Raw genomic sequence first — 16,420 nt, 5'->3', positions numbered from 1 at the left:
GGATTGAACTTGCATCCTTCCTCACGGATGCCAGTCAGATTCGTTAACTGCTGAGCCATGACGGGAACTCTAGTATATACCACATTTTCTTTATCCATCCATTTCTCAATAGAACTTGGGTAATTTTTACATCTTAGTGAACAGTGCTGCAATGAACTACGATGGGAATGTGGATATCTCTTTGAGATCTTGGTTTCAGTTCTTTTGGACAAATAACTAAAAGTGGGATTTCTGGATTACATGTAGTCCTATTTTTAATTTTTTGAGGCACCTCAACACTGTTTCCATAGTGGCTGGACCCGTTTGCAACTTCTCCACATCCTCACCAGCACTTATCTTTTATTTCCTTTAACAGATTTGAGGTGATAGCTCATTGTGGTTTTGATTTGAATTTCCCTGATGATTAGTGACGTTGAGCATCTGTCTATGTACCTGTTGGCCATTTGCATGTCTTCTTTGGAGAAATGTCTGTTCACATCTTTTTTTTTTTTTTTTTTTTTTTTTGCTTTTTAGGGCCACACTTGAGGCATATGGAGATTCCCAGACTAGGGATCCAATCAGAGCTACAGCTGCTGGCCTATGCCACAGCCACAACAATGCAGAATCTGAGCCGTGTCTGTGACTTACACCACAGCTCACGGCAACGCCAGATCCTTAACCCACTGAGTAAGGCCAGGGATCGAACCCACAACCTCATGGTTCCTAATCATATTCGTTTCCTCTGTGCCACAACGGGAACTCATGTTCAAGACCTTCGCTACAGCTCATGGCAATGCCAGATCCTTAACCCACTGAGTGAGGCCAGGGATGGGACCTTCATCCTTCATCTTCATGGTTACTAATCAGATTCATTTCCACTGGGCCAGAGTGGAAACTCTGATTGCACAATATTATAAAATACTAAAAGCCACTGCATTGTACACTTTAAATGGGCGAATTTTATGGTATGTGACTTATATTTCAACACCGCCCCCAACTAAACAAAGAATAAATGTGTTTAGCACTTGGAGAAGTGTTAAACAATCTATGCAAATGTAGTTGCCAGCTACTAGTGATCACTGACTGGAGAACTGGCTCAAAGTCTGTATACCTGCTTCCTTCCTGGAACTGTGATCACCCTACAGATTTTCAGCTTTGTTCCTTCATTTCTATGCAGATGCTTCATTTATTCCGGAGTGTCCAGAAGTCCCTGAAGCAGAAAGGATAGACTGTGCTCCCGGCCAGGAGGTGACAGAGGTCAGCTGCCTGCTGTTGGCCTGCTGGGTTTCATTTCAAAGAAATGATGAGTGTGTGAGGTGGGGAGAGGGTGGTGATGGAGTGGCTGATGGGCCTTTGATTTGGTTGGAGTTCTTTCTTTCCTGCCCTGTTGAAATACACAGCAACACTAAGGAAGGTGGGGAAGCAGAGTAGGGTAAAGGGAAGAGGAGAAGGAACTAACAAGAATGTTGGCCCTTGGGGTCTCAAGTCCAGAGGAGAAGGTGAGTTCCCAGTGCTGCTAAGTGTGCCATGAGTATGATTGCAGGGATTGCCATGGAAAGGTTAAATGCTTGAGGGCCAGACGATGCGTTCCTTGGGAATAGAGGCCTTCAGGCATACATGGATGACCGAGACACGTACAGAGCTCAAGTGACTTCTTATAAAAAGAGCCTTCTGAAATCATGTTATTGGCAAGAGATGAACGTGAATGAGCTTAAAAAAATAGACTTTTTTTTTTAAACCTGAGTAGCTTCTGCAAGAATATCAACTCTTTGAACCCTGCTTAGTGATGATTTAGTGACTTTATCATAAGGTGTGTATATTTAGATTTTATTTATTTATCCTGTATTCAATATTCTATGTCCCCAAATGTCCTATTGGGATATTAATTGGGACTGTATTAAATTTTAGGTTGAATTTAGGTAATAAGGACATAATAATTTAAAATCTTCCCATTTTAAAAACATAGGAAGTCTCTCCATTTCAACTCTCTTTGATATATATGCATATTTCTCAACCGAGCCTGTTATTTCTCTTAATATACATTTTATTACATATGCATTATGAAGTTTTTTTCCTAGATATGTTATATACATGGTTTCTGCTATAAATACAATGTATTATATTTTCTAACAGGTGCTTATTTTATTACTAACAGTTATATTTATTATATGTATTTTATATTATATTTATATATTTATGTTATACCATATCATAATATACTATGTTAATTATATAATTGGCCAATCTGCGCCACGACGAGAACTCCGAATGTAAATTTCCCATTGTTTCTAAAAAAATTTTTTTTAGGGCTGCACCTGCAGCATATGAAAGTTCCCAGGGTAGCAGGTGAATTGGAGTTACAGCTGCTGGCCCATGACACAGCCACAGCAAAACAGGATCCAAGCTGTGTCTGCGACCCACACCACAGCTCACCTCAATGCCCGATCCTTTAACCCACTGAGTGAGGCCAGGGATTGAACCTGAATATTCATGGATACTAGTCCGGTTCATTTCCACTGAGCCACAATGGGAACTCCCTAAAATGGTTTTTGTGGCTCTTTTATTAAATATACAGTTATATACTAGGCAAATAATGATACTTAAGAATGAAATCTCTAGTTCATAGGATATGTACATGTAATATTGCAAAATATTTTTTCAAAGTATTTGAACCAGTTTACACTCCCTCTAGCATTATATATGAAATTTGTTTGCTCTATATTCTAACCTAGTCTTGGTGTTTTTGATTTTTTTCAATATAATCATTATGTGGTTTTAACTTGTACATTCCTAATGACTGATAAAGTTAAACACTTTTTCATATGCTGATTGGCTAGATGGATAATCATATTTGTGAAGTGTTTTTTAATTACTTTTTTTGGTCCATTTTTTTATTAGACTGTTCATATTTTTCTTTTTGCTTTGTAATATTTATATATTCTGGATGCAAATCTTTTGTTAGATATTTTTAAGTATCTATGCTGTGGTTTGACTTTAACTCTCTTAACAGAGACTTTTAATGAAAAATGTTTCCTAATTTCAACAAACCCACTTTATCGATTTTGAATAGTTAGTGCATATTGTATTCTATTTAAAAATTCTTGCTCACTCCAAGGTTAGAAAAATATATATCTATATTTTTCTCTAAAAGCATTATTGTTTCATCTTCTTCTTCTTCTTCTTTTTTTTTTTTTTTTTTGGTCTTTTTAGGGCTGCACCCACGGCATATGGAAGTTCCCAGGCTAGGGGTTGAATTGGAGCTGCAGCTGCTGGCCTACACCACAGCCACAGCAATGCCAGATCTGAGCTGTGTCTGCGACCTACACCAAAGCTCACGGAAACACCAGATCCTTAACCCACTGAGCGAGGCCAGGGATTGAACCTGTGTCCTCATGGATACTAGTCAGATTTGTTTCCCCTGGGCCAGGAAGAGAACTCCTGTTTCATCTTCTAAAATTAGATTTTTAATCAATCTATGATTGGCTTTTGTGTATGGTAACAGGTAGGAGTCCAGGACATTTTTTTTCTTAAATTTCTAATAGATCCATCACCATTTGCTGAAATTATCATCTTCCCCTTGGCATTGCAGAGCTACCTCTACTATAAAACTTTATTACTTCTTCTTTTTTATCATTTATTTATATATATATATATATATATTTCTACTGTACAGCATGGTGATACTATTTCTTTATATGTGTGGATCTGTTTCTGGAATCTCTATTTTTTTCCATTGCTAGTTTGCCTGTCCTTTTGCCAATACCACACTGCCTTCATTACTATAGCTTTATAAGATCTTGATATGTAGTTGTGTAAATCCTCCAAATTATTCTTATTTTTCTCCAATATTGCCTAGACTATTTTTGACTCTTTATGTTTCCGAATAAATTTTAGAATCAGCTTATCAGCTTCCTCATGAAACCTACCAAAATTTTTATTCTGATCACATAAAATTCGCAGATTAATTTTGAGAGAATTGCTGTCTTTACAAGAGTGAATATTCTAGTCCATAAATGTGACATATCCTTCTATTTATTAAGATTTTTATTTTTGATATTTTTGGTATAGAGGACTTGAATTTTTTCAAAAATTTTTCTTACTACCTGATGCTTGATTTTATTTAAATGTTATTTTCAAATTTTAATTCTCCATATAGCTGTCGTTGGCATGTGGATTTAAAGTTGATTTTTGAATATATATGTTGATTTTATTGATAAGTCATATTAAATTTACTTATCAATTCTCCTAGCTTGTCTATAGATTCTTTTGGATTTTCCTTATACAGCAATATTATCTACAAATAATGACTTTTAATATTTTCTCCAATATACATTTCCATTTTTCCTTGTAACACTAAAGATATTTCTTCCTTCTAATTTTTCAATATAGCATGAGATATTCTAAAAAGCAATACACAACTATAGTAGATTTTAGAGAATGGGAACTTCTGGAGACTGATTTTAACTAAATATAAGAAGTAGCTTCGGGAATTCTCTAGTAGCACAGCAGATTGAGGATCCCTCGTTGTCACTGCTGTATCTCTGGTTACAGCTGTGGTGTGGGTTCAATCCCTGGTCCAGGAACTTCTGTGTGGCAAAAGAAAAGAAAAGAAGAGAGAGAGAGAGAGAGAGGGAGTAAGGGAGGGAGGGAGGGAGAGAGAGAGAGAGAGACAGAGACAGAGAGAGAGAGAGACAGAGAGAGAGAGAGAGACAGAGAGAGAAAGAAAGAAAAAGAAAGAAAAAGATTTGCAGCAAAATATGAACTCTAAAAGAGGAATTTCTGATTTTGGAAAAAGTTGGCTAGCCATCATTCACAGAATTAAAGCATCTATCAGAGACTCTACCAAAAAAAAATCCTTGAGTCAAATGGACGTTGGATTAGATAATTTCCAAGTCAATTTTCAATTATCAGCTTCTATTAGTCAATACTTTCTGAATGGAAAATGGCACAAAAATCAAGTTGGAAGACAACTGGACAGCACTCCTTCGAAAAGTTCGGTGTTAAAGAGAGAGAGCCCGACACAGCCGGAGGATCAGGGCGGAGTCGCCGCGGTGTCCGGGGGGCGTGGTGCCGGGTACCCGCCGAGTCCAGCCGCCCCACCTCCCCAGCCCCCACCTCCAGCCCCCAGCCCCTCCCCGCCGCGCTCTCAGGCGCCGAGCACTACAACTCCCAGCAGGCCGTGGACGTGACGGCGGCGCCTCCCCGCTCCTGCGCCGGTCCCGCCGCTGCGCCGGCGGCGCTCTGAGCCGGGACGAGCCAGGGAGGAGATTCCGCCCCTGCTGCTGGAAGGCAGCAAGCCCCACCTGGAAGAGCAGACGCTGGGCATCCACTCGCATCCTAGAATCATCCCTACTTTGACAGAGGTAATCATCATAGAAGAGGTACCCGCTGGACGTCATATGTCATATGATTTTTTTCTTTTCGTCTTTTTAGGGCCACACCTGTGGCATATGGAGTTTCCAGACTGGGTCGGATGGGAGCTACAGCTGCTGGCCTAGGCCACAGCCACAGCCACGACAAATCGAGCCCCGTCTGTGACATACACCACAGCTCAGGGTAATGTCGGATCTTTAACCCACTGTGGGTTAAGTGGGATCAAACCCACGACCTCATGGTTCATAGTCGAATTTGTTTCCGTTGTGCCAGGACGGGAACTTCCATATGATTTCTTCATGGGAACAAAAAAAGTAACTGCCTGCTGCGTGCAAATCTACAGAACTTTTACCTGATAACAGATGGCTTCCATATGACATGGAGAGTGAAGCTGGTTGCACACACCATTCCTTTGAGCTGCATGGCAATTAACAGCATCTCAAAACTGACTCAACTCAGCCAGCCTTCCATGCACTCAACTCCTAATGCACCAACTCTGGCAGATCTGGAGGACGATACCCAAGAAGCCAGTGAGAACCAGCCAGAGAAGCCTCGCTTTAATTCATGCAGTGTGATATTTGAGCTGGATCCTTGCAAAGGGAATGGGGAGGCTTTTCTTGTCTACAAAAGAGGAAAACCAGCAGTCGCACAAGACTCTGAGGTCTGGTTCCTTGACAGCATTATACTGGCATTTTCTCACAGATACCTTTACTGCCTATTATTGCCTGCTCATCACCCACCTGGACTTGCCGCAGTGGCTGTATGCCTCCACCAGCTATGGCATTAGCCCACTGGCCAAGCAATGCTTCAACATGGATAAACCCATCGCCTACAACACTAACCTACTCACGGAAGAGACTGACTCCTTTGTGAACAAGCAAAGTGTGCAAGAGCAGGAACGAGACTTTAATCCCAAAAAGAAAGCCGCTACAGCCTGCAGGTGGCCAGAAAGGGCCCTCAGGGCCTCCTTCCACCAATAAATCCTCCTCTGGCTCTGGACACCCTGTCCAGAAATGAGCACCCCACTTTCAGGTCCCCACCAGCCCCACAGCAATGATTTCCATGCACAGATGCTCCAGGCATGGCCCAGGCCTTAAGAGTCTGGGTGGAACCAGAATCCTCTTCCCATCTGAGTGGCCCAAATCCTAGGCCTTTCCCTCCCACTGGCCTTAGCCAGGAGTGGGAAGGACAAACTTTGGTCTCCCCAAGTATCCTTCCCCCGTGCTCCTTACAGCAGGCTGTGCCCCCTAGTGCATCTGGAGGCTGTGGAGAATTTAAGGTCTTGTGTAAGTGACTAAAGAGATCTGTTAAGAGCTTTCTTCTCTTCCTGTTTCCAACCCCCACCCCTCGGCAGTCATTAGAGAAGTCTCCCCAAAAAACCACTGGGTTTGACCTAGGAGGCATTAGAACTGTGCTATTCAACTGGTAGGCACGTTTTAAAGCAGCTAAATGCAAGCCATATTAAAAATGCAGTTTCTTGGCGTTCCCATCGTGGCTCAGTGGTTAATGAATCTGACTAGGAACCATGAGGTTGCAGGTTCCATCCCTGGCCTCTCTCAGTGGGTTAAGGATCTGGCGTTGCTGTGAGCTGTAGTGTAGGTCACAGACGTGGCTCGCATCCTGCATTGCTGCGGCCGTGGTGTAGGCTGGCAGCTGCAGCTCTGATTAGACCCCTAGCCTGGAAGCCTCCATGTGCTGCAGGTGCAGCCCTGGAAAAAGACAAAACAAAAACAAAAAACAATTTCTCAATTATATCAGCCACGTTTCAAATATTCCTGTGGCTCGTGGGTTCTGTATTAGCACAGAGACAAACAATTCTGTCATCACAGAAAGTTCTATTGGGCGGCACTGTGTTAGAGTATTTACCCTTCCTCTGATCTGTTTGTTTTTGTTAGAGAGTATTGATACCTTAATTTGACAGATCATAGTGTTCCATGATAACTCTTGAGGATACATTTGTATGTTCTTTATATCCTTCACAAACAAATCTTGTTTTGCTCGTTTTCAGTTTCCTATAAAGTTTCTTATTTCCAGTTTTGTGGTGTTTGCACATTTGCCAGAATTATCTTTCTCACTTTTTTTTTTTTTTAAGAAGAGGTGATTCTGCTATATCATTAAAAGACAAATACAAAACATAACAAACTCCCAAGCGCTGCTTTACGGGACCCCTCGTAAAGGCTTTGATGAAACCAGTCGCTACTGACAGGAGCTTTTCACCTGCTCATGGCTTATTCGTGGAGTGGCAGGACAGGATAGAGAGGAACCAAGCTGTCAAGGATTACAGCTGAAGTTGAATCTTCCAGAAGCCTTTTTCTGCCCAAACTGGTCATTCAAAGGGAGAACAGGCAGGGCCAGATAAGAGATTGCAGCGTTTGGCTGCTTCCGCAAGTCAAGTCAAGGTTAGAAGGGGACTGAGAAGCTGTGGCATCTTCTTCTGTGGCAGGTGTTCTTCCTCTAGTGCTTGTGGAGACCCTGGATTATTTCTAAGTCAGTCCCGTTCCAGCTCTAGATTCCACAAGGGGAGCAGCAGAGGAGCCAGGGGAGCAAGGGTGCCCTTCATCTCAGTAACAACTAGGTGGAGCCCCCAAAGGACTGTCGATGGAAGGGGATTCTGGTAAGAAAAGGCTTCAGACCGAGCGCCTCAGGAGGGGTACAGCAGTCAGGAGCAGGGCTGGCTACCAACATGTAGGACCCAGTGCAAAAGGGAGAGGTGGGATCTTCTGCCCCGAAATCGGGAAAACAGTAGCATTAATAGCACTAAAACGTTTTTCCTTTCTTGTGTGGTATCTCTCACAACTCGTTACCATGGTTTTATTTGTTTGTTTGCTATTTAATGCTATTCCAAGAAAAATTAAATAATTTTAAATTATTGGCAAAAACAAAACTTGTTATATGAGTTAATTGCTATCATCAGGTGTGTGGTGGTGTGATAACTATGGAAATGGAAGGAGATTGTATATCTCAAAGGTTGGACTTTTGATGTGTGGGATCCAGATAAGGGTTTGACAATGAAATAGGATTGTCAGGACAGACCGCATGTGAAAGTGGTGTGTTTACGTGACTGTACTGGACTGAGGTTGCTAGACTTTGGAATAATTTATGGCAAAGCAACTGACCTTTTTTTTAAACTTTACAGTTTGGGGTCAGTAGGGACAGACTCCTACATCTGGAATGGATAAGCAATGAGATCCTGCTGTGTAGCCCAGGGAACTATATCTAGTCACTTGTGATGGAACATGATGGAGGATAATGTGAGAAAATATATATATTTGTATGACGGGATCACTTTACTGTACAGCACAAATTGGCAGAACATTGTAAATCAACTGTAATAAAAAATAAAATAATAAAATTATGAGGGAGGACATTTAAAAAAATTACAGATCTCACTTTCAGAGGTAGTAGAACTATTGAATGTCTCGCTCAGACTTAGGAAAATCAGTTACCCAGAAGTTACCCAGAACCCCCAAATTCTTTTCCCATTGATTCCCCTCCAAAGTTTTTTTTAATCTAAAAAGGATGAGGCAGGAGTATGTTATACACATGGAGCATTAGTAAATACATGTAAGAAGATGGTATGTTTGTAATGTGATTGCTCTGTTGATAATAGGCATGAAACTGATTTGTTATATGGTTTTTCAAAGCAATTACACTAGATGTTAGCATTTGAAATACGTGTCAGTATTATACTTTTTCCGAGTTGTGTTGTGACGGATTCTTTTGTTCTTTTAATCACAAGATATAGCCTGGATATATTCCTTTAATAAGAAAGCTTCAGAGACTATAGTTATGTACAGAATAAAATTAAAAAGTCCTTATTCATAATACTTTCCACCTCCAAATCCCTACCTAGAATCAGGTCAGTAAGTTATGTATCATTCTCTTGATTTCTCTATGCTTTTGCTTATGTTTATATGTATTTATATATTTGGCACATATGTTTATTTACTTTTTGGTGTTTTGGTTTTAATACAAAGTCAATTGTACTAGATAGCTTTTTTATAACTTGCTTTTAAAATGTAGGGCCATATTAGATCATAGATCATTGCTTGAGATGATCATATGATTTTGGGGGGGTGTCAGTGTTGTGAATTGCATTAAAAGATTTCTTGGCATTTCCTTCATGGCTCAGCAGAAACGAATCTGACTAGTATCCATAAGGACACAGGTTCGATCCCTGGCCTCGCTTAGTGGGTTAAGCATCCGGTGTTGCCATGAGCTGTGGTGCAGGTTGCAGACGCAGCTTGGCTCTGGCATTGCTGTGGCTGTGGTGTAGACGGTAGATATGTGCATCTTTTCTTGTTCAATAATTACTGCTTTTACCCATTCATTTTTCATGTAGCTTTTATGGCTTTATTTTGTTGTTTCCTTGTTTCCAGTGTTGGGCATTGAGTTGTTCGTGACATGTAACATGACTTTCTTTCTTTCCTTTATTCCCCCTTCACTCCTTTTGGAATCTTCTAGTTGAGTGTTGCCGTCCATCAGTCCCTCGACTTACCCTTTCTCCCATACTTCCATTTCTTTATCTTTGTGCACCGTGTGCTTAGATAACCCTCAGCTTAATTAATAATAGTCTTCTTGCCTTGACACTTTTTTTCTTCTCCTGTTTCTTCGTTATCCAGTACAAACATGAAGGCATTTTAAACCCTGCTGTTAGGTATCTTAACTTTCAATATTATTCGCTGCTTTTCTTAGTAGAAGCAACAACAGAGCTGTTGGCCTCTCTCTGAAATTAGCAATTATATTTATTTTGAAGGCTTGTCATTTTTTTCTATTAGTGGCTTCCTCCAGTTTGTTTATTTTGTTTATGAAGGTTGGTGGCTTTCTATCATGGTGTTGGTTTCTCGTCAATGTTCCGTGGTCCTTAACTGTTATCTTTGTATTTAATTATCGACACCTGCCTATCCTGTTGACTGAGTATTTAGGAAGGAAGGGAAGGACCCCTGTGGACACAGATGGATACTTGTCTGGGAGGAGGGGCAGTTTATGCTGCTGCATTGTCACACCTTCTGGCTCCAAGCATCTCCCCCCACTTCCTTAGCTTCTGTACAAATACCTCAGGATGCTCACTCATTAGAAGGACTGTCTAATAGCTGTAAGGACTGTCTGATTGGGCAGCTAAATGTGCATCCTAGAGCTTCCCAATTCATCATCCAGAATTGCACCCATGTTCTCTTCCACGTCTCCGCACTGCCTTGGCTTGGAGCTGTTCTTTTTCTCCTCGAGTGTTTTAGGCTATGAACATATGTTTTCCCTAGAGCTGATAAAGTCTATTTTCTATGTTTCAGGAATATCATAACTTTTCTGGCCTGCTATATTGAATTATATTTTGCTGTCTTATAATGGATTTATAATTTTTTTCTTGATCATGCTTCTATCAATTTATGTAAATGGAGTGGGTGGAGAGTCGAAGACCTGTGCATATTTCAACATTTTGGTTCCATTTGCCATCTATTTATTTATTTATTATAATGAAACACCTTTAAGTTAATCTGAAATTTATAAGACCATTGGCAATTATATCTCACCAAATACCAATACTTTTAAAATCCGTAATGAAACCACTCTGAGAAACCGCATGTGGTTTATTTTTAACCTGGGGACCCTTGAACCTTTTGATGTCCCCGTCTGTCCCAGTTCTATCTTAATTTTCTCCGTTTTTCTTTGCTTTCTTTTGCTTCTTAGAAATGCGTGTTCTCACACCATGCTGTTAGGCATTTCCGTGACTCTTCCTCACGAGAGTGCCCAAAGGGCCTGGTCTGGCACGCAGCTCACCAGGAGTGTGAACACTGTGCATTTCCACTCTCCTTTTTCTCCCTCACTGTTCTTGGCCAGATGAACTTGTCGATTTTCTGTCACGCGTGGCTGCTTTCTCTGCTTGGAGTATGGCTCTGCTGTTCACCTGTCTAACCCCTCCTGGTCCAGTAGGACTGGCCTTCCTTCCACTTACCTAGAAGCCCTCCCCACCGCTCTCACAGCCTTCTAGGCTGGATATAGTGCCTGGTGGGTGTGTTCCCTTAGCCACTGGGCACACTTTATTGCAGCCCTCATTATACTGTGATTGTCCGGCCTTACTACTTGACTGTAATTTTGCTGAAGGTCAAGAACTGTGTCTGATTTACCCACATTATTAGTTCCTTGTCTTTTTTTTTTTTTTTTTTTTGTCTTTTAGGGCCGCACCCGCAGCATATGGAAGTTCCCAGGCTAGGGGTCATATTGGAGCTGCAGCTGCCAGGCTACACCACAGCCACAGCAATGAGGGATCTGAGCTGCATCTGCAACCTACACCACAACTCATGGTAACACTGGATCCTTAACCCACTGAGCAAGGCCAGGGATGGAACCTGCATCCTCATGGATCCTAGTCAGCTTTGAGCCACGAAGGGAACTCCTATTAGTTCCTTGTTTGGCAAGTAATAAATGCATAAATTGGATGGATGGGTATATGTATGAGTAAAATAAGAATAAATAAATGACTGAATGGAGTTATGACTGGTGAAATTCTTCTTGAATAGAATTATGACTGGTGAAATTCTTGGAATAAAATTGGTTATAAGTAGGTAAACGAATAACACTTTCTTTCCTCCATGGCATGGAATGCTAATTCTGTGCCATTAATTCTGTGCCATTATCACAGGATGTCTGCAGATGGAGATATAAGTGCTGCTGGAAGCCTGTCGCAAACACTGATATCCCTTGGTGCTTCTTCCCCAGAAACTGGGGCTATGAAGTCAGCAGTTGGGTTAAAAATACAAGCACAGGTGAGCACTGCCCTCATGTTGCCACAGGAGATAGCTTTCTGCGGGCTGGGCCAGATAAGGTAACTGCAAAATAAACATTCCCCCCTCCACCCCTCTCTCTCCTTCCCCAACCCCTAGTGCTTTCTGCCCAGTTGAGAAGGTTGCCGTCCCCGTCCCTGTTTGGAAATGACGTCATCGACACCCTCTTCACAGCTGAGTACCAGACATCCAATCGTTTTCATTTCAAGGTCGGTTTGGTGGTTACCACTGACGACATCCCTGAAGGAAGCAGGACGTCTGCACGGGGTTCCGATCATTCTCCTGTGTGCACTGCTCAGAGCCACGGAGGCAGGAGGTGCCTCTGCTGCTCTCGGCAGGAACCTCTCAGTGGGATGGGCAGACTCGATTTTATTTGCTGGGAGACACATGACTGGGTGATTGCTTCTTACAAATCAGGAAACACCCGGTCAAGAATTGGCGGCGTTCTTATTGGGGGTTATTTGAAAGTGAACATCCTTTGAAATGGGCTGCAAGGAAGTGTCCCTTCTGTTTTGCATTTGACAGGTCACTGATTTCAATAACATACGCTATGAAGTCCCCCATGAAAGTGTCAGGCTGTTCGACGATGGGGCTGCTGATACCTCCAATTCGAGCTATCACGTAGAAATCGTTAACAAACCCTTCAGCGTCAAAATTATGAGGACGAGCAACCAGAGAGTCTTGTGAGCTTTTCCACACTCTTTGTATGTCTCTGAATGTACTTAGCAGGGCCATTCGTCCTGACTTCATGCGGGTGGGTGAAGACATAAGTATGACTCAGGAAAATGTCTGAACCTCCAAAAATGTCAAAGCTGTTACTGTAAATCATTAACACTGTTAAGCTGTCATAACTGCAGCACGGAGCATACTAAAATACGCTGTGCTTGTTTGCTCAGTGATAGAAAAACACGACTGTTAAGAAGGAGGGAATTTTATTATTTGGGGTCACCATCTACACTGGAACTCAGCCTCACTCTTTATTATTCCAAATTATTTCCTGAGACACTTACCCTCAAGGACCTAACAGCAGCTTGAGCTTAAATCATAAATCATACTGCAGGACACACAAAGATTAACATCAGTGAAATCTGTACTTGAATCCTGGCACTTGTGAGTCACCCGTCAGCTGTATAATGTCAGGCAAATGACCCCACCTCATCAGTCTCTGTTTCCTTGTACATAGAAAGGGAATGCAAACATCCACTGTTGCTGTGTGTGCTGAGATGCTATTTTTTTCTAATTTTACTGTGATTTATTTTTTACTGTAGTTGATTTATAGTGTTCTGTCGGTTTGTGCTGTACAAAGTGACACAGTTAGGCAAATGTATACTTTCTTTTTCTCACATTACCCTCCATCATGTTCCATCACAAGTGACTCGATATAGTTCCCTGTGCTACACAGCAGGATCTCATTGCCTATCCACTCCAAATGCAGTAGTTTGCATCTATTAACCCTAGACTCCCAGTCCATCCCACCCCTCCCCCTCCCTCTTGGCAACCACAAGTCTGTTCTCCATGTCCTGGAGTTTGTTTCTTTACTATAGATAGGTTCATTGTGCTGACTATTCAATCGTAAATATAAGTTGATATCATATGGTATTTGTCTTTCTCTTTCTGACTTACTTCACTCAGCATGAGAGTCTCTAGTTCCATCCATGCTGCTGCAAATGGCATTATTTTGTTCTTTTTTATGACTGAGTAGTATTCCACTGTATGTACGTACCACATCTTAATCCACTCATCTGTCTATGGACATTTAGGTTGTTTCCATGTCTTGGCTGTTATGAATAGTGCTACAGTGAACACAGGGGTGCATGTATCTTTTTCAGTGAAAATTTTGTCTGAATAAATGCCCAGGAGTGGGATTGCTGGATCATATGCATGTGGTAGTTCTGGAGATGTAAGACCAGAAACTCAAGTTGGATGATTGGGAAGAGAGTAAATGTGACTTTACATCTGCTGTCTGTCTGCTTCCTGCCAGGCACTGTTCTAGATGCTTTATAAATAGTTTTTTTTACCGAGGTGCTACTTAAATATTGATAAAGAATTTATAAAAACTATTTTTAAAGCGTCTGAAGCAGTGCCTGGCAGGAAGTCGATGATCTAAATTCACATTTACTCTCTTCCTCCAATCGTCCAACTTGAGTTTCTGGTCTTGCATCTCCAGTGCTCTGCTCCGCTAGAATCAAAGCATCAGAGACACCCTGGAAAAGGGCTTCAAAGATAGCAGAAAAGTGGGGGATGAGAACACATGTAACAGCTGTTTTCCAAGTGTACAGGAAAAGGCGCAGACAGTTTGCTGGCAGAGAGAGCAGTTTGGTGATGGCCACTTTTACTCCATGGCCCTTACTCCAGGCTGGACACAAGCATCGGGCCCCTCCAGGTTGCCCAGCAGTATCTGCAGCTGTCCTTCCGGCTACCCAGCGCCAACGTGTACGGGCTGGGAGAACACGTGCACCAACAGTACCGCCACAGCATGGCCTGGAGGACCTGGCCCATCTTCACCCGGGATGCCACCCCCACCCAGGTGAGGTTCCCTTCTTCCTGCTGACTCCTCACGGTAAGGTCACCTTCTCTCTGCTCCGGAAAGTAACCTACAGAGTTATGTCCATATATTAGTTTGCCCAGTTTACATCTGTTTGCGTTGGAGAACATTTGTTCTCACGGGTTATAAACTGACGATCAGTAATATATCAATTTTGTTTATAGCTCACTTTTAAAGGAAAATACCATTAAATGTCTATACCTTAGCCTAATGTATACGAGAAAATACTTCTGCAGGATACCTTTATTGACTTTAATAATGTAATAATGTGTGTCTGGGGGAATGCTTGAGCAGGAGCCATTCTCAGTAGAACTTTGTAAACTAAAAGATGCCTCTTTTGGGAGCTTTACTGTTGGTCTACTTGCCTAAGTGTGTTCTAGAGAGAGCAGTGTTGGCATCACCTGGGAGCTTGTTAGAAATGCAGAACCTTGGGCCATAGCCCAGACCTGCTGGGTTAGAATCTACCTTTTAACAAGAGCCACAAGCGAATCACATGCATATTAAAGTAAGAGAAGAACTGGTTTGGAACAGTTTATTTGTAGCAAAGGAGCCCTCTCTCCCTCCCTTTCTTTCTTTTTTCTCTCTTCCACCACCCCCTCCACCTCTCATTCCTTTTTTGTGTGTCTTTTCTAGGGCCACACTCGAGGCATATGGAGGTTACCAGGGTAGGGGTCTATTCAAAGCTGTAGCCCCTGGCCTACACCAGAGCCACAGCAGTGCCAGATTCAAGCCTTGCCTGCGACCCACACCACAGCTCACCGCAACGCCGGATCCTTAACCCACTGAGCAACGCCAGGGATCGAACCCGCAACCTCATGGTTCCTAGTTGGATTCATTAACCACTGAGCCACAACAGGAACTTCTCATTCTTTCTTTTTAATACTTCTAACAGTTTAGTCTGTCTTCTATCTATCACCTGTTTGAGTGTTATGCCACAGGTATTCCTGGCTATAATCTTAAAGCCACCTAGGAATTCCATCGTGGCTCAACGGAAATGAATCTGACTAGTACCCATGAGGACGAAGGTCCGATCCCTGGCTTCACTCAGTGGGTTAAGGATCTGGCGATGCCATGAGCTGTGGTGTAGGTCACAGACAAAGCTCGGATCTAGCGTTGCAGTGGCTGCGGTATAGGCCAGAGGCTACAGCTCTGATTCGACCAGTAGTCTGGGAACCTCCATATGCCTCAAGTGCAGCCCTAAAAAGATGAAAGACTCAAATAAAATAAAATAAATAAAAATCAATCAATAAATAATGCCAGCCTAATTTTGCATAGGCTTCAGGTCTTCTTTGCTTTGCATTATCAATGCTGATTCTCTCTCTCCATAATCAGCCCTATACCAGGGCCTGAGTTTGCGATATCCTACAGGAAGCTTTTGTAAAGCTCTCTATATATTATAATCTCAATATTGCTTGTTCTCACAGCACTTAGATTTGTACATATTCTCCCTTTTTATATTAATGCTCATCACATTCCTGTGACTGTATCTTTTTTAAAAATGTTAAGCTTTTGTACTCAGTATTATATCTTAATTACAGAAAAAGTAGAAAATACAGTGAGACATAGAGGAAACTAAAAATTGCTCATGATAGTATCATCTTCTGCTAACATTTTGTTGTATGTTATTGCAGATATTTTCCAATTAAAAAATTACTTGATTGAAGTATAATTTATATACCGTAATATTTCCCCTATTTAAAGGATACAATGCTTTTTTTTTTTTTCTTTTTTATTTTTTTAGGGC

At 41.8% G+C, this 16,420-nt stretch overlaps 1 protein-coding gene and 1 pseudogene across 1 annotated transcript in view; both read left to right on the top strand.

Moving 5' to 3' along the window:
• The window catches only part of MGAM2 (maltase-glucoamylase 2 (putative)), a 95,903-nt gene that overhangs the window by 6,645 nt on the left and 72,838 nt on the right, over nucleotides 1-16,420 (top strand). The window contains exons 3-7 of the mRNA XM_085005247.1: nucleotides 1,157-1,236; nucleotides 11,990-12,113; nucleotides 12,231-12,340; nucleotides 12,657-12,814; nucleotides 14,487-14,658. Coding sequence (XP_084861373.1) covers nucleotides 1,157-1,236; nucleotides 11,990-12,113; nucleotides 12,231-12,340; nucleotides 12,657-12,814; nucleotides 14,487-14,658 — 644 coding nt within the window. The remainder of the gene's footprint in view (nucleotides 1-1,156; nucleotides 1,237-11,989; nucleotides 12,114-12,230; nucleotides 12,341-12,656; nucleotides 12,815-14,486; nucleotides 14,659-16,420) is intronic.
• On the top strand, nucleotides 5,498-6,369 carry LOC106508197 (tubulin polyglutamylase complex subunit 2 pseudogene; annotated as a pseudogene).

Source organism: Sus scrofa, chromosome 18 (assembly GCF_054392235.1).
Source record: "Sus scrofa isolate SSC_HxYL_T2T_F1_AM1 chromosome 18, Sscrofa_HxYL_maternal_Yorkshire_Landrace_v2.0, whole genome shotgun sequence".
NCBI classification, from domain to species: Eukaryota; Metazoa; Chordata; class Mammalia; order Artiodactyla; family Suidae; genus Sus; species Sus scrofa.
Note: the sequence above shows the minus strand (reverse complement) of the source record. Positions and strands in the feature narration are given on the sequence as shown.